Source organism: Acartia tonsa, chromosome 10 (assembly GCF_053477335.1).
Source record: "Acartia tonsa isolate MP-2025a chromosome 10, ASM5347733v1, whole genome shotgun sequence".
NCBI classification, from domain to species: Eukaryota; Metazoa; Arthropoda; class Copepoda; order Calanoida; family Acartiidae; genus Acartia; species Acartia tonsa.
The window spans coordinates 43,702,726-43,721,151 of NC_137269.1; the positions used below are offsets into that span (position 1 = coordinate 43,702,726).

The 18,426-nt window shown below is 35.4% G+C and overlaps 1 protein-coding gene across 2 annotated transcripts; it reads right to left on the reverse strand.

The window, feature by feature from the left end:
• Positions 1–2,885: 2,885 nt before the first annotated feature.
• Positions 2,886–13,623, reverse strand: LOC145330107 (uncharacterized). 2 transcript variants are annotated; one of them, XM_080174694.1, is made up of 6 exons: positions 13,551–13,623; positions 12,630–12,715; positions 11,354–11,406; positions 4,974–5,151; positions 3,591–4,289; positions 2,886–3,303 (listed from the first exon to the last, which is right to left on the reverse strand). In XM_080174694.1, exons 2-6 carry the CDS (start codon positions 12,711–12,713, stop codon positions 3,292–3,294), a joined length of 1,026 nt encoding a protein of 341 aa, XP_080030820.1. In that variant the 5' UTR covers positions 12,714–12,715; positions 13,551–13,623; the 3' UTR covers positions 2,886–3,291. The 2 variants fall into 2 exon arrangements, with proteins under 2 accessions (XP_080030820.1, XP_080030821.1); XM_080174695.1 differs by having other exon boundaries at positions 3,656–4,289; positions 13,551–13,573.
• Between the last annotated feature and the right edge of the window lie 4,803 nt (positions 13,624–18,426).

Here is an 18,426-nt window from a genome sequence, read left to right on the forward strand (position 1 = left end):
GTTCAGCGACTTTCCCCCTAACTGTCAAGTCTAAGGAAGGCTGGATTCAACTGACTCCCGCCATCATCAAGACGCAGGCCCCCATGGAGATGACCATCGACACCCCTCTAGTTAACTGGACGGATTTCAGCCACGGAGGAATCTACACGGAAAGAGAGAGAGCTGAATGGTTACACACCCTCACCTTCCCCTCCTACACCGAGGCAAGCCTGAAGGAGATCACCTACGGACTATGCATTGGAGATGGAAATTGTAACCAACTTTCCACCAACAACCTACCCCTGTATACCCTTGAGAACCTAGTGCCGGACATGGAACGCAAACTTGATTTGTGGAGCAGCGTCAAGAGCTGGCTCCATGAATATGGCGACCTAATGGCATTCGCATGCCTGGTCATCCTAGGGCTAAAATTTATAACTGATCTGATATGCATTATCCTCACATTTCTACGTGTAGGACCTGGAGCCGCCATCGCCTTAATTGCCCACCTTTATCTTTATAACAAGCATTCCTACCAGAAGCTTATGAGAAAGAAGAAGGCCGATACCAGAACTGAGAGGCGAGAACCTACGACAACAGCAGAGACAACGTCGCTATTACCAACGACATCAACCCCGAAGATCCAGATGACAGAGATACAGCCCATCATGTTAGATCCTGCATCCTTGCCATCATACAACACTGCGACTAAAACATCTAGGCTATCAACCTTAATACCATGACATCGCGATAGGTAATATTGGCCGACCAGTCTATTGTCTTTGCCAATTTGAGCGTTATGTTATCTGGCACGCCTGTTCGCCAGATAAAAAGGGGAGAAAATGTAGTGGGTCTTACTTGAGATACTTGTAAAATAAGCAGAATGGCATTTTCGTGATCCTAAACGAGTGGACAGATTTTTATGAAATTAGTACCATTTTAAAGCGTTAATTTTTCTCTATTGATTTTTCTTTTATTTGAATTTTTAAGCCCACAAATGACGGATCTCGAGTTTTAATTATGAAACATTTGTACTTATTATATTCTGTTAAAATCTTGTGATATCTCATATGAGGCCATATTTTTCCAAGAAATTAATATACATATAATGCTCCGCATTTATATGTATATTTGACCTTTCTATCATCTACGCGTGTAGGTTTTAGGCGATATTTAACTTATGTACTTTTGTAGAAGAGAGCTCCAGTTATCCAGGGATTTGGCATCCTCAATGCATCACGGAGATTTCCCCTGCACAACTGAACGTGACTAAACGGGAAACTCAACATACACTCCGGCCTGCTGATATATCCTACGCAGACCTACGTGTATCCCTTGCCATCCCTGTATGATCAGAAACGCCCCCTCAATACTTCAATACTCTCTGTAATTTTCCTATATGTATATTGATATAATATGTATTCATTAATTTTGTGTAAACTATACTTGTCTATTGAAAATACATCAGTTCCGCACAAACAGTTGTTAGTAGAGTATCAACTCCAATTTGTGGGCAGCTAATCCTAGCTGCAATTAATTATCCAGAAACATATAAAATCCCCTGTGGGTACTTGCGTGTAGTATTCGTTATTTAACTTAGCGGAGACGTACAAACGAAGGGAACGAGTTGCTTCGCTCTTGAATCGCTTCAGCCACAACGTTACCATTCCAACGTGAAGTGCCGCCACACCGCTCGAGGCGGGCTTTAATAGTTTTTAAAAAAGCTATCTATTACGTCCGATCCGTTACACAATTAATCATATTTTAGATTTAAAAGAAAAAAAGAAAATTTTTATTTTTTTGGGGGGGTATTTTTTATTTTTGGGGGGGTTGGGGGTGTCCCACCCCCCAAGAAAATAGTTATAAACCTTCCCCGGACCTATGAGAAGCTACCCTGTAAAGGAGAACCCGATCGGTTCAGCGGTTAGCGAGATCCTTCACTACAAACAAACAGACAAACAAACACACAAACAAACAAACAGACAGACATCGTTCTACTTTGTATTATATAGATATGGAAAAAAATATACTATAAATATACTATATTTTTTTGTTTTGGAGTGGTCGCCCTGCATAAGTAAGATACTAGAAAAGACTAGAGCTCTGTATCTAAAATGGCTTAGCTGTAGTACTCCGGCAAAGTGAAACGTGGCAGATTTAGAGATGTCAAAAACGTCCAAAATCGTGAAAATTTCTTGGTTCTCGACGTTAGAGACCCATATGGAACTTAAAAACTCATTTTAGACTATGGATTGCGCTGACAACCCTAGCTGAATCTTCATGCCATTTCTAAAAAGGTATAGAACATCGTTCAAGCTCAACTGTGGTCCAAATGTGAGCCTCTATGTCAAAGGGTAGCTTGAAAGTTGGGTGAATTTGGATCCTGCGGTAACTCACGTTCCTAAGGAAATGGGGCCTCCCTTCAGCCCAATCTTAATTCAATGGACTTTTTGGCCTGGTGCTACTTTGAAGCATGCATCTATAGACGTGCCAATACCACAAAGACCTCCCTCATTGCCACTATCAAGGAGAACTTTGCCAGCTTGGACAGGTACATTTTGACTTGCCTGCCGGCGGTTGAGGAGGCGGTGATAGAGACTGGCAGCCATTTTTTAAAAATAATCTAATAGTCATATACCTATTCTGCTTCCAAGTTTTTAAAATCTTTAAAATTGACGATTTTATGTTCATTTGTTCGCAAATTAGAAAAAGTCCGGTTATATGTGGTGCACTCTTTATGTTTAAGAAGTTATACAACAAATTAACTTACAATTTTGTTGACTTTTATACATTCATATTCTTATAATTCAGTTCTATGCTGTACTTTTATGGATGTTGCCATCCTTGTTAAATTAAATTTGTTAAAAGCTTTAATAGGGTAGTATCAAATTTAAAATCAATAAGAATATTTTTAAATCTTTTATTTAAACATTATATATGAAACCTAAAACTGAACTCCAACCTCTTATCTTAGGAGTATATTTAACAACAAAAAATAACCTAAGAAAAAATTCAGTTTTAGGCTACTAGGTTTACAAGAAAGTGACTTAATCACAGATTAATAGACACATTGTATAGATAGGTTTTAGGATGAAATTTTCATTTGTAACATGGTTTTCATCATCCTTGTTACATTTTAAAATTTCAACCATGCATATTATTAAGAATACAGATTACATGAAAAAATAGTTAAAAACCAGCAAGGCAGAGGATTTCAACAGCAGCTTGTCAATAGTATCAACATTAAGTATAATAAAGTATAAATTTGATCATTCAGATTGTTTTTGGGTCCAATAAGCTCATTTCAGGTCCTTATTCTTCATCCTTAATATAAAAAGATAACATAAGTAAATAACAGAGACTTTGGAGCTATTTTGGATGCTAATGGGCAGTTTGTTTGTAAATATAAACCCCACATTGACTTATCATTGGAATTTTAGAATTACTAGGCATAAACATACTCTGGAATGGGTAAGAACTAAAATTGCATCAAAAAAGACTGCTAGAGTAAATGCCCCTAAAACGCCGTTTCTGTTCATCATTTGATCTAATTTACAAACTTGATTGAACTACCATAATAAATATGGAAAGTCAATGTCTTCTTATCTAACCTGTTCATGCTCAAAATCAGCTGATTTCTTGCCTCTGACTGCCCAAAAGTCGTCGTCCTTCTTACCTCTGACAGCCCAAAAGTCATCGTCCTTCTTACCACGAACAGCCCAGAATCCTTTGTCTTTCTTGATCATTAGATCCTTCAACATGGCATCGTCACCGTCCAAATCAATGGTTGTATCTGCTGACCGCTTGTAAGTGTTAAACAGACCGTTAGGCTTGAGACCTCCCCGCTTAATTGCTGTAAACAGTCCATTGGGCTTGAAAACTCTTTTCAGGACAAAAAGACCATTGGGCTTCAGTGACCTTTTGTTTGCCAGATTAAAAAGGCTGTTGGGCTTAAACTGAGACCTCTTGCCAGCAATATTAAACAGGCTGTTAGGCTTGAAATTTCCTCCTCTCTTGCCAAATAAACCATTTGGCTTCAGAGTAAACCTTTTGTGGGATAAAGCAAACAGACCATTTGGCTTAAGACTGCGTTTCATTAAGGTTGTAAACATTCCATTAGGCTTCATGATTGCTCGCTTACCAGCCCCACCCAGGGTGTTGAAAAGACCATTAGGCTTAATAAACCCACGCTTGTCCTGATGCATGTGTTGATCATCCAACTCTGGGTGGTAAGCATCGTGTTGGAGCATAATGTAGTACAGCATCTCCAAGGCCTCGTGTTCATCTACATCATTCACAGATTGGATCTCCTGAACAAGAGCAATTATCTGTAACACAAACCTCATTTAAAGAAGAATGTTGTATATTTTTTTAATTAAGGTAAGACCGTAACGTTCAGCTCTTGTAATTAATTTAGACATGTTATAATTGGCCTATCGATTTCAAACTTTGCAAGATGATTTTTATAACAGCTAGGTACAATTTTGAAAGTATAGCAACTATATAATTGTTACCAGAAAGTTTGTACATTCATTTAAAACATGATGATTTTGAAACCAAAAGCTTATGATATAATTATCCTATTCATCTGATTTTTGAGTATTGATTCTTAGCGAGGCATCTATAAAATAGATCCTAAAAATGCAAGTATGTCCACTAACTGAATCCTGTATTTATGCAATCTGTAACAATTTTATGTTCAATTTTGTTTGCACTTGCGAATTAATGTTTTTTTTTATAAAGTTATTGTTTGTTTATGGATGTTGTCATTGCAAGATAGCAAACTGCCATTTTATCAAATTGTTTGGGTCATGTGAAGTAAACGATGTTGCGGGTTTCGTCATATATTCACAGTAGTTTTTCTCCTATTTTTAGTCTCTGTGGGGGTCTAACCCTGTGGGGCAATCACTTAAGATAACCTTTCAAAACCTACTGTGAAAATACGACGAAACCTGCAACTTCGTTCCATCACATGATCAAATTGTTTTGATTACCTGAATCAGATTCTTCATGGCCACATAGTAGAGTTGTTCCTCTTGTGAGAGGTCCATCTGTTCAGCCTCGTCCAGCACAGAGAGGTCATGTTCCACCATGTCATCTACACTCTGCATGGGCTCTCCAATGTTGACAGATCTTTTACCTCTAACAGCCCAGAAGCCTTCCTTGTCGCCCCTAAACAAAATTATCATTATCAGGGACAAGAAAGGTTAATCAATGGATATAGAATACGTGGATAATTACATAGTCATTAAATAATTTGTCATCAATTTGTTGCTAAATTGGACCTCATTTAAAGGTCAGCTCATTCATCCAGAAGGTAAAGGGGGGTGGATGGGGTTATCATTATTTTATTTTTAAGTATCCCTTTATTAGAGTACAAGAAAATCTGGTGCAACATCCAAGTATTTATACATCAATTGGTTCAGATTTGGAAATAGTTTTTAGAAATTTATAAAATCATAGATTTTAAACTTTTGTATAGACAGATAAAATATTTTTTGAAGGATGTATTTTTTAAATTCCAAGTCTATTCTCTGCAAGTGTTTTGTCATATTTTTTCTGTTTCTATTTCCAAACTATTCTAATCTATGCTTTCTTTTGTTCTTGAGATAATTGCATTTTTTTAATGTAAAGTAAACAGTTAATTAGTATAATAAAAGTTTAATAAGGAGAAACAAAAATAGTTTTATAAAAACTAATCTTCATAAACTGTTTTACAACATATTTAAAATTTAGTTTTTGTTACATTAAATACAAAGTATTTAATTACCTAAATAAAGTTATCCTAAAAACATATTAGGACTTTGAAATTTTTAAAGGCAATTAGTGTATTTTTGACCTTACCAAAATAATTAATTATCAGAAATAAAGTTTATCAATGTCGTGCTTTTAGTTTTAGTCTATTTCGTTATCTTACCCTAGAGGTGAGGGGGAAAGCAACTAGTTTATAAAAATAGATGACTCTTTTGAAAAATTATATAAAGGACCACCCTCAACGTCACAAAAAATGGTTTTTGATATTATAGCCCCCATAGTGCCTATATGAAAAATTAAAGACCATTTTTCCATACAATTTGGGGTCGGAGATTCCGAATCTGGCGTCCATTTTTATATAGCTGACCTCCTTCATGCCGAAAAACGGCGCCAAAGTTGACTACCCTTCGAAAAATCCGCGAATGACAATTTTAGCAAAATAAAAATCCACCAAATTATTTTGATCATAAGATAGATAGATAGTTAGATTTAAATAAACATAATTAACTTTTTTCTTTCTTAAACGTTGAGAGAGAGAGAGAGTGAGAAAAGGAGATAGAAAGAAAGAAAAAAGGAGACAATTATAAAGGGAGAGAAAGAAAAGTTTTTTTTTGATAAAATGTATAATATGATATATAAAGATAGAGAGGGAAAGGGAAAGAAAAGGTAAGAGAGAGATGGAGAGAGAAAAGGAGAAAGAAAGAGAGAGGAGAGAGAAAAGAGAAAGAAAGACAAAGAGAGAGAGAGAGAGAGAGAAAAGGAGAGAGAGAGAGAGAAAGAGAGAGATAGAGAGAGAAAGAGATAGAGAAAGGAAGAGAGAGAGAGAGATGGAGAGAGAAGAGAGAAGGAGAGAGAAAGAGAGAGAGAGAGAAAGAATGAAAGTGAGAGGAATAGAATGAAAGAGAGAGAGAGCGAATGAGAGAAAAAGAGAAAGTGAAAGAAAAAGATAAGGTAAGAAACACATAGAGATAGAGTATAGGAGAAAGAGAGAGAGACAGAGAGACAGAGAAAGAGAGAGAGAAGAGAGAGAGAGATAGAGAGAGAGAGACAGACGGAGACAGAGAGAGAGAGAGAGAAAGAAAGCGAGTAAAGGAGAAAGAAAGATAAGAAAAGAGAAAGAGAGATAAGGAGAGAGAGAGAAGATGAAAAAGAGAGCGAATGAGAGAAAAAAAGAGAGAAAAAATAATACATAAAGTGAGAGAGAAAGAGTGAGATAGATAAAGAAAAAAGAGAGAGAGAAAGAGAAGGAGAGAGAGATAATGAGATGGAGAGAAAAAGAGATAATACGAGGGAGAGAAAGATAAAGAAAACGTAATAAAAAGATCAAATAAAAGGGATCTAAAGGGACAAGACAATGGCTAATATATTGAAATACATTCCCAATGATGATAAACTTCTGTAGATTACAATCAGTGGTTGTAATGTTTTTTTACATGCGGATAAATATCCTATTAATCTGATTTTTGAATAATGATGTCTATGACAACAAAGTACAATATCATAAGCGAGGAAACTTTTTAATCAAGTTTTTTTTACCCCCCCCAAAGTTTTTACCCCGGGGGTAAAATTTGCTTGGGGGGGGGTAATTACCCCCCCTGAAATCTGTTGGCAGGGGTAAATTTAGTTTACCCCCCCCAAATTTACCCCCTGGGTAAAATTTTTGGGGGGGGTAATTTAAATTTTATTAAATATATAGTATTAAAAATGCGCGCGAAGCGCACAAAATTTTTTTTTATTAGAGATTTTTTATTTTGGGGGGGGGGGTAAATACCCCCTTCTAAATGGTTGGGGGTGCCTACGGCACCCCCAGGGTAGTGGTAAATTTTGAATGGGGGGGGGGTAATCGCCCCATTACCCCCCCCCCTTGGACGCCTATGGTGCTAGATCATTTCTAGATTTTCGTGAATTTCTCTATTCCTTTTCATGATTAACTTAAGTTACAAACAGAAAAATATCATTGAATGGACAAACAGACAAAGTGAGTTATGGGGCAGATGTTCAGTTCTTTAAAAATTAAAAAATAAAAGTAAATCACGAAACCTTAAAAAATAATGTTTGCTTTGAAGTATGACCGACAGACAGACTGACAAAACAATGTATTGATTAGATGTGCATATGCCATTAAAATCTTCACTTAAAATTTGAGATGTCTATCTTCAATAGCAACCGAGAAAATTTTATTTCACATGACGGACAGACAGACAGAAAAAGCTTAAAGAACCTGGATCGATATACCCAGCAATACTTGTTGATATTCTATAGATATGCAATTTCAAGAGTTTATATTTACTTAAATAAAATCAGTTGTGGCTGATATAATATTGTCATTTATAACATTAAAACTACATATTTATGTTTACAAGATAACAACATATTTTTTTTTGGAGCGAAGCTACTCTACAATTCCAAATGTCTGTCCGTCTGTCTGCCTGTTCATCCGACATGAAGTGATTTTTTCGGCTTTTCAAGATTTTGTTTGTGCTTCGCTACTTATGGATGTTGTCATCCTTGTTACTAAGTAGATCCTAAACCTGGATATATTATTACTTGTAATCACCAGATCGTTAAATATTTTTTTCTAATACAAAACTCCCCAACCCAATGAAGAAAATAAGATATAGTTCATTAATTTATGTCAATAGTAAGTGGGTTAAATTAAGCAATATTTTTGTCCTATTAAAAGATCACCCAGTAATAACATCTTAACCGATATGGTTCTACTTTACATTGTAGGTTTATAACTATTTTGGGGGAGGGAACATCACCCTCAGAAGAGAAATTGCCACTAGAATAAATTACCACCCACCCCCCAATTATTTTTTAAATTATCTATTAAAAACTTAATTTATAACAGGGGGTGATCGACTTTAATCCTTCATCCACCTCAAGTGCCCCCAGATGCATAGAGGCGTAGTCGCTAGTATTTTCTATTATATAAGTAGTAAGGTTATTTGTCTGTAGCGAAGGATATCGCTAACCGCTGAACCGATATGGTTCTCCTTTACAGTGATGCTTCTTATATGTCCAAGGAGTGTTTATAACTATTTTGGGGTGGTTATCTACATCCTCCTAAGAGAAATAGTTCCTAGGAAAAATAATACCCCCCCCCCCAAAAAAAAAAAAAAAAATTATATTTTTTACTTTGTCTGAAGTCAATTAACGTTAAAATTACTAGTCTGTATAGATTGTACTTTACAGGGAAGCTTTACAAATATCTTTGGGTAGTTTTAGGCTATTTTCCTGTCCTTCTACCAGAGGCTGGGGTTGAAGCAATTAGTAGTAGTAATTATAATATCAACTTATTTATTTAAACCTTTTAAAGGATTCCTGTAGCTATGAATACAGTTTAATATAAAATACGGGAATAAAATGTTTCTCTCCGCTGGCTAGTATACTATAATCCCAATCACCTCCTATGACTTTATCTCATCTCTTTCCATAACCATGGAGGAAGGTATTGACTTATTTCTGAGAACTATATATTAGCAACCTAAGTTGACGACAAAATTCCTCTGTAACAATAGACATGTATTCTATATCCATTTCTGTAGCAGATAGGCAGAAGGGATAAGACAATGGAATAAATTAATGTACAACGTCATAAATAAATATACAGACACCTCCCCCCCTCCCCAATTATTAAACATATAATTTCCCTGTCGGTAGATTAAAATTTAAATCAATCATAATTTCTAACAGTACCTCAAGCTTTTGTGCCAATGAACAAGATAATTATTTAAAAGAACTTTTGGTACCAGTAAATTTTCCGCTGTATGTCTCCTCCATTCCTAGCTGTCACTTTACAATGCCACACATTTTGTTAAGCATTTATGGATGTTATCATCCTTGTTCACTAAATATTTTACCTGAGTTGATTCTCAATATATTTCAATTCCCAGAACTTATGAGAAGATACCCTGTAAAGGAGAACCATAACGGTTCAGCGTTTAGCGAGATCCTTCAGTACAGACAGACAAACAGACAGACAAACATACAGACAAACATACAGACAAACAGACAAACAAACTGACAAACAGACAGACAAACAGATAGACAACAAAAACAGACAAACAAGACAGACAAACTTTATTATCAGTCTCTTCCTGTTCTCTCTCTCTCTCTCTCTCTCTCTCTCTCTCTCTCTCTCTCTCTCTCTCTCTCTCTCTCTATCATCTCTCTCTCTCTCTCTCTCTCTCTCTCTCTCTCTCTCTCTCTCTCTCTATCATCTCTCTCTCTCTCTCTCTCTCTCTCTCTCTCTCTCTCTCTCTCTCTCTCTGTCCCTCTCTCGCTCTCTCTCTCTGTCTTTCTTTCTCTCTTTCTCTCCTTCTCACTCTTTCTCTCTTCTTCTCTCTCTTTCTTTCTTTCTCTAATTCTCTCTTAGTCTCTCTCTTTCTCTCTCTCTTTTCTCTCTCTCTTCTCTCTCTCTTCTCTCTCTCTTCTTCTCTCTGTCTCTCTCTTTCTCTCCTTCTCTCTGTCTCTGTCTCTCTCTCTGTCTTTCTTTATCCTTTTTCTCTCTCTCTCTCTCTGTCTTTCTTTCTCTTTTTCTCTTTCTCTTCTCTCTGTCTCTCTGTCTCTGTCTCTCTGTCCCTCTCTCGCTCTCTCTCTCTGTCTTTCTTTCTCTCTCTCTCTCCTTCTCACTCTTTCTCTCTTCTTCTCTCTCTCTCTTTCTTTCTTTCTCTAATTCTCTCTTGGTCTCTCTCTTTCTCTCTCCCTCTCTTTCTCCTTTTCTATCTCTCTCTCCCTCTCTCTCTCTCTTTCTCCTTTTCTCTCTCTCTCTCTCTCCCTCTTTCTCCTTTCTCTCTCCCTCTCCCTCTTTCTCCTTTGCTCTCTCTCTCTCTCTCCCGATCTCTCTCTCGTTGTCTTTCTTTCTCTTTTCTCTCTCCTCTCTCTTTCTTTCTCCTTTTCTCTCTCCCTCTCTCTCTCTCTATCTTTATATATTATATTATACATTTTATCAAAAAAAAACTTTTCTTTCTCTCCCTTTATAATTGTCTCCTTTTTTCTTTCTTTCTATCTCCTTTTCTCACTCTCTCTCAGTCTCAACGTTTAAGAAAGAAAAAAGTTAATTATGTTTATTTAAATCTAACTATCTATCTATCTTATGATCAAAATAATTTGGTAGATTTTTTTTTGCTAAAATTGTCATTCGCGGATTTTTCGAAGGGTAGTCAACTTTGGCGCCGTTTTTCGGCATGAAGGAGGTCAGCTACATAAAAATGGACGCCAGATTCGGAATCTCCGACCCCAAATTGTATGGAATAATGGTCTTTAATTTTTCATATAGGCACTATGGGGGCTATAATATCAAAAACCATTTTTTGTGACGTTGAGGGTGGTCCTTTAAGACAAGATTTAAAACTTAAAACCCTTTGAATAATTTTATTTCTAATATTGATTAGAAACTGATTAATATCCGGTGGATTAGAACTGGTTCTCAGCCATACTAAAAAATTATGTATAGGTAGCATCGTATTATATCCAGTTTTCTACGAATATAAAAATGTACAATCTCGAGTGAAAAAAACTCGTTTTAATCTTATGATTGTACTTTTTTATATCCACTGAAAGCTGTTTATAATAAGATGCGATAAAAAACTATTCCGAGCATATGAAACAATACCTGAGGGGCCTCTTGTTTGTGAAGCCCAGAGCATCCCACCAATTTGGTTCATCCTAAACATTAACAATTTTAGATCATAGATCAAGAAAACAAAGTAGCTGGTTTCGTCATATTTTCAAAGGATTGCCGCCATTGGTCAATAACGGCCTCTCATTGGCTAATTTTTTTTGTTACGTCATATTTTTTGCACCAATTCCCACAGCATCTTTTCAAAGTAGCTTTACATAGTGTCTAAAAAAACGGCCATGTGACGTCATAAAAATGTGGGAGATGTGAGGAGAAGTGGGAAAGAAAACCCCTAAAAAAGAGATGGATAATCCCTCATTTTAATGACGTCACATGGCTTATTTTTTTAGACACTTCAAGAATTTGATTGTTAATGATTGCCCCGCAGGGGCAAGAAATAGGAGAAAACTACTAGAATACGACGCAACCCGCTACTTTATTTCCTTTCCATAATCCAGAATTTTTCAGATAAGAATGATATTATCCACAAATATTTTAGTAACAAAGCTGCTCTATAATTCACTATGTACGTCAATTAACCCGCGACCGTGGCTCAACACGTAGCGCATCCGCTCGTCGTCGGGAAGGTGATAGGTTCGAATCTCGGTCCGACACCGCGTCATAACTAAAGACGTTAAAAATTGTTCCCACTGCTACTATGTCAGATGCGCGACGTAAATAGTTAGAGTGGGGGGAATGCCTTGGCCCAAAACAGGCGCAACTCGCTACCGTGCACAGTTGGGACTTCTCAGACAAAGGTCGTGCATCTCAGAGAGTTGGTTGTCTGATGGGTGAATGGACGCTTTACACCGCAATCATTGCAATTGCAAGTATGTTCCAAGGTGCGTGGAGATATAGGTCTAGTACCCGAAGCGACACCTAGCCCCCTAGAGTCTTAACTCTTTTTTTATGTACGTCAGTAGTGTTTTTGGGTAAATATGATTTTTAGAGCTACTATTGAAAATATACAGCTGAAATTTTAGGTTATCATTCTCTGTACCAATCAGCATCCAGTTTAAAATCGGTCTGTCTTTTAAGCTTCAAAAGACAGTGAAACGTTATGTTTTGAAGGTTTCACGAATTAAGATAGTTTCTTTTTCATGACAACTAAAGCTTTGCTACTTATTGATGTTGCCATGCTTGTTTTTTTGTCAATTGTCAATAACATTTGTAAAAATTCTTCGCATAGCAGTACAACCAAGAAATCTAATGTGATAAGACAATGGCCGATAAAAGGATGTACAACCCCAATGATAATACACAAAATTACCTGTGGGGCAGTATGAGGCTGTTCTTGTCCTATACTATACTGGATACATAAACATAATAGTACACCCAACAAACTATTAACCATATCTGAACAAGAATAAATTAATTATTGCGTAGCTGGACAAAGTGTCTCTAAAACCAGCCATGTGCCGTCATAAAAATGAGGGAGATGAGAGGAGAAGGGGAAAGTAAACACCTAAAAAAGAGATGGATAATCCCTCATTTATACAAGGCAGATTTTTTTTAGACACTTGGTCTCGCTACATTATTGTTTTGTAATTTATAATTTTCTAAAAATTTTCACACAAAAAAATCTGGATCATGGAAAGAAAACGAAGTAGCGGGTTTCGTTGTATTTTAACAGTAGCTTTTAATAGGTATGGTAAGGTTAGGTAAATGTTAATGATTCTCCCGTAGGGGCTAGAAATAGGAGTAAAGCTACTGTGAATATAAAACGAAATCCGCTACTTCGTTTTCTTTCCATGATCCAAAAACCTGCCAATCAATAAAACTAGCTGTTTTCAGGATCTTACTAGACAATGGACACACAGACATTCAATTACATTACTATAGCACTTACGGCTACGCCACTAGAGGCCTCTAGGGAAATTTGAGGGAATTGAGCTGTGGGAAAGTCGACAATTCACTTTAAATTTTAGTTTTGAAAAGGAAAACGATTTTTTGGGAGGGGGGTTTATTTTTCTAGTGGCAATTTACCTTAGTAGGGTAGAGATACTCTTCCCTCAAATAGTTGTAAACCTTTCCTAAACCTATAGGAAGCTTCACTTTAAAGAAGAACAGTATCGGTTTAGTGGTTAGCAAGATCCTTCGCAACAAACAAAAAAGCTACGACTTTATATGATAGGATTTAAATCAATGTGTAAATTATTAGCTACCCATAGATGTTTTCTGTACCACTTACCTTGAAAGTCTGTCCGTCAAAACCGCTGGGACGGCATATTTAAACATTTTCCTATTCTATTCTATACATACACGGGGGGGGGGGGGGGGCAGAGGTTAGCCTTAATTAAGAGCAGTTGGGTAGATTTGTGCTGGGTAACGGAGGGTTGGTTGGTTTCAGATATTTGGAGAATAGAAATAGAAGAGTAGAAGAATATTCTGAACCCTTTTTTCGTCAAATCTAAGAGAGAACATTCCTAGCAGACAAAAGTATTGTTTACTTTCGACTCAAGCTGATGTGGATTCTTAAAAAATGATAGACTCGCTATTCAATAGTGAGGCAAAATTATTTTTGTAAAAAATCATCCAAAAGCACATTAAAAATCTACAAAAATTAAACAAAATCATATGTTAATAACCCTCTTAAGATTTTATTTCATTTTTGTAAATTTTTTTATTCGATTTTGGAGGATTTTTCACAAAAATAATTTTGCCTCACCAGCGAGTTGCCAGCCTAACTTTTTTTTAGGAATCCAACTTTGTTTCAAGCTTTCAAATTGTAAACGAAATTTTTGGGCAATTAATTCTGATTCCGCAAAGCTTTCTACTAAGAAAATATACTGTTAACAGCTGACTTTTATGTATGTATGAAATGAAAAAAAACATGCCTTCGTAGGAAAATGTGTACATAATTTCAACCAATGAGATCCAATGTAAATTCCGATGCGATTCTCCTATTGGCTCAATCAGACATTCCCTCTCTTTCTTAGTACCTTTATTATTTGGAGGAACAGAAACAATTGGGGAGATAAAAAGTTTATCCAGGGATCTAAAGGGATAACATTGGCCGTTAAATTGATGTTCATTAGCAATGATGATACAAATTGTAGATTACAATTAGTGGTTGAAACGTTTGGACACTTAACTCAATCAACCAATAAAAATTCAAGAAAAGTCAAAAAGTTGTAAAGCTAACGAATAAGAAATCGTTATTATGAAACTTTGGGGACCAGTGTAATAATCAGCGTCCCTCTCTGCTTTGTCGGTTATGGTTTACGAAGGGACAATATAATATAATATATATCCCTTTCATAACCACTTCCCCCTGGTTACATCTTAAAACCAGATTTATCCCGGCCTAAGTTCACCCTGACAAGGTATTTTAACTTTTGGAAATTTTAACTTGATTATTTTTTAAGGAATAATTTATTCAACAATCCCCATAAAATTAGCTTAAATAAAAGGGAATTACTTTTTATTTTATTACTTTAGGTCAGGTTAGGTAAAGTTATATTTAGCAGGGCTAGACAAAGGAAAAAATAAACCACCTCTGTTACTTAATAATAATTTTATAAGTAAGGGGTTGAGTTGGGTGGAAGGGGGCCCTTTGTGGTAAAACGCCAATCTTTTTAAAAGCGTCTGTAACAGAAAGCTTTTTTCGTTTATTTAGGCATGTTAGAATTTTCCTGTCGATTTCAACTTTGCCTGGTAATTCCTGTAGCAGTTAGGTACGATTTAGAAAGAGTAGCAACCCAGTAATCGTTACCAGAATGTACGTAGGTCCATTTTAAACATGTTGATTTTTAACTTTTTAACATCAAATTTTTATGTGATACAATTTTCCGATTGATCTGATTTTTGAAATACTGATTCCTAGGACAACCAAGTACAATGTTATAAGCGAAGCATCTCTATAATTAAGATCTAAAAATGTAGGTAAGTCCTTAAACATTATCCTGTATTTAATCAGTTTTCAACGAATTTATTTACAATTTTTTCGACTTTTATACATTCATATTCTGATTTTTCAACTCTACATGTGATAATGTTTGTTTGTCCTACCGTTTCAAAGCTTCGCTTTTATGGATGTTGTCATCCTTGTTTTTTTTATAAATTTGCTGTACAAATTTAAGTATTTTTTATATGTTTGTGGGTCTTAAAATTAACTTTAAATTTCTCTCATGTTTTTTATCACGCGCCTGACATACAGAATAATATTTAATATTTTACATCTGAAAATGACTAACAAACATTAATTAGTTGTTCAAACTTTAGCAGAATACACAAAATGACAAGAACATTTAAATTAAAAGCAAAACAAAGAAATAAATTTATTTTGTATTTTTTGATAAATTAAAAGTTATGAAAAGTATTTTGATGTGTGGCTGTTTATGAAAACAAGGATGACAACATCCATAAGCGAAGCTCTGAAACAGTAGGATAAACGAACATTAACACTTGTAGTGTGTCAAAACTGAATTAGCAGAATATATTTATGCATAAGTCTAAACAAAATTGTAAGTAACTTTGTTGCAAAACTTCTCAAATACAGGATACTGTTTAAGGACATACTTACGATTTTAGAACATGATTATAGAGATGATTTGCCTATAACATTGTACCTTGTCACCTTGTGGTAATAGGAATCAGTATAGTATCCCAAAAATCATACGAATATTTATAAAAAAAAATTATATCGTTTATAACCTTGCTTAACCTAATCTTTATTTATTCAATTGTAACATGTTTTTTTCTTTTTGAATACTAAAAAATATACGCTGCTTTTTTGAAATGATGTTTTAATAGGGGGAAGAGTTGGTAAATTTCTAGCTCCTGCGTGTGGCTCTGACCCCCGCGGGGCCAATATCCTAACTGCTGCGAGGCAATCATAAACATTTAGTTAACCTAACTTAAAGTAAACTATCAAAAGCTACTGTGAAAATACGACAAAACCTGCTACTTCGTTCTCTTTCCATGATCTAACAAATCTAATCATATGATTTTTTTCAGAGTTTTTTTTTTAATGGATCAAGTTTGTTATATTATACCCTAATTCCCTGAATAGTTGTACGTCAGAACCTTAGACTGTACGTCGCAATTGATGGGGGGGGGGGGGTAATCATCCCCACAACTCTAAGATCCATACAGGTATCTATAAATAACTACCCTTAAACCTAACTCTATAATTGACATGTATACAGGGATGGAACAATGGACGTTTAACAAATATTTCCCAGAAGTTCTGACTCTTAAAAATTATACATCGTTTGGTTCTAGGGAGAAAATAGAGTTGTTGATTAATTTTAGTGCTATTGTCTACTCCATTCCTCCGTGATAATTGAGCAAAAATGAATTGTTTGAATTAGTGTCGGGATAATTGACAGATATTGATATAATTTATCCAGGAGAGATAGATTAGTTCCCAGGGATATAAAGGGATAAGACAATGGCCAATAAGTTGATATACAACACCAATGATGATACTCCAATTTGGACACTCAACTTAACGAACCAACCAATCAAAATTCACTATAGTCCCCAAAGTTATTAACCCAACGAATAAGAAAACGTTATCTTAAACATTGGGGACTAGTGTAAACAGCCCAATGTCCCCTCCCTCCCTGATTAGTTCCAATTAGAGGCTATTTTTAAGGTATTTATTTATCTTTACCACGGGAGCATTTTTTCACGGATAGGAACAGAAAATCATCTATTTTGATCAGGGCTCGGCAGCCGCGCGTCAGCCATATTAGTAGGAAAAGGTTGGTTTAAATACCGCCTACCTTACTTAATTATAGTCCAATCATAAACGATTAAAATTGATCAAAATCAGATCTCGCCAGCCGCGCGTCAGCCGCCTGTACGCCTCAAGGAAATCAACCTTTTCCATTTAGAAAATTAAAATTAGCTGAAAGTCTAAACCTGACCTAGATATTATAATACCTATTTTCAAAAAAAAATCCAAGCATCCAAACGGGTTTAAGGGGCGAAGTCGTTAGTATATAATAAAATAAAATAAAAATAATATTATGCATTATCTTTAGCTAATAACTCCTCCATAATTTTGGAACACTTAAGATAATTTTGGTGTTACGACCAACACCTAAAGACGTTTGTCTTTTATTAATTATTCAATTTATTAGATAGCTTTAATCAAAATATGTAACTTTTAGTTGGTACACTTTTAGACACTAAAGATTTAAATAGAAATTTGAGCATCTTCTTCCTTAAAATCTTAGATTTTCAAAAGGCTAAGGTATGATAGACACACGAATTTCATTTTTTTGGGGTGGGGTGGGGCAAAATTAACTCTCGTTGACTGTAAAACATATTGTAACAATTATTTAAATGGGTTGATTTAAATTGATGAAAATCTATCCATGTTCTATAGCTTGGTTAAATGCTGAATGAATGGTTTTAAAAAGCCTTATTTCCCTAGTCAATTAATAATTGTTTCTCGCATCGTATTATAAACAGCTTTTGCGGGTATAAAAATCTACAACCATAAGATTAAAACCCGAGATGCCAAAGTCACGGGCTAAAAAACTTGTTATGATCTTATGACTACATTTTTATATACGTAGAAAACTGGATATAATATGATGCTATACATAATTTTTCAGTATGGCTGAGAACAACGAGCTGTAGACACTCGAGTTTTTTGTCAGAAGCTTAGGATCTCAATAACTACTGAACCGATTGGGTTCTCCTTTTTAGGTAATCATGACGTAGGTTATGCGATAAATTTAGGCTATTTCATTTTCAGATTTAAGTCTTAGGATGGTTTTAAGCTATTTTTTCTAGCTCCTCTATGCCCCTTCGAATACAGAGCCCCTACATGCGTAGTCGCTGGTGAATTTTCATTAAAAAAAAAAATTAAATTATTTAGGCCAACTTCTGCTGCGCTACTTATAATTGAACTTTTTATAGGTCTTAACGGACAGACAAACATCTTACTACTTAGTATTATAGAAAATTTTATGAAGGGTAAAAACTAAAACAAAGATGTAAAAGTTTTTGGTCTGACAAAATTTGATATCAGTATTTATAGTAGAGATTATGGTTGAAACTTTTTAATAGCCAAGATACTCTGGAATTTAAAATGTCCGCCTGTCCGT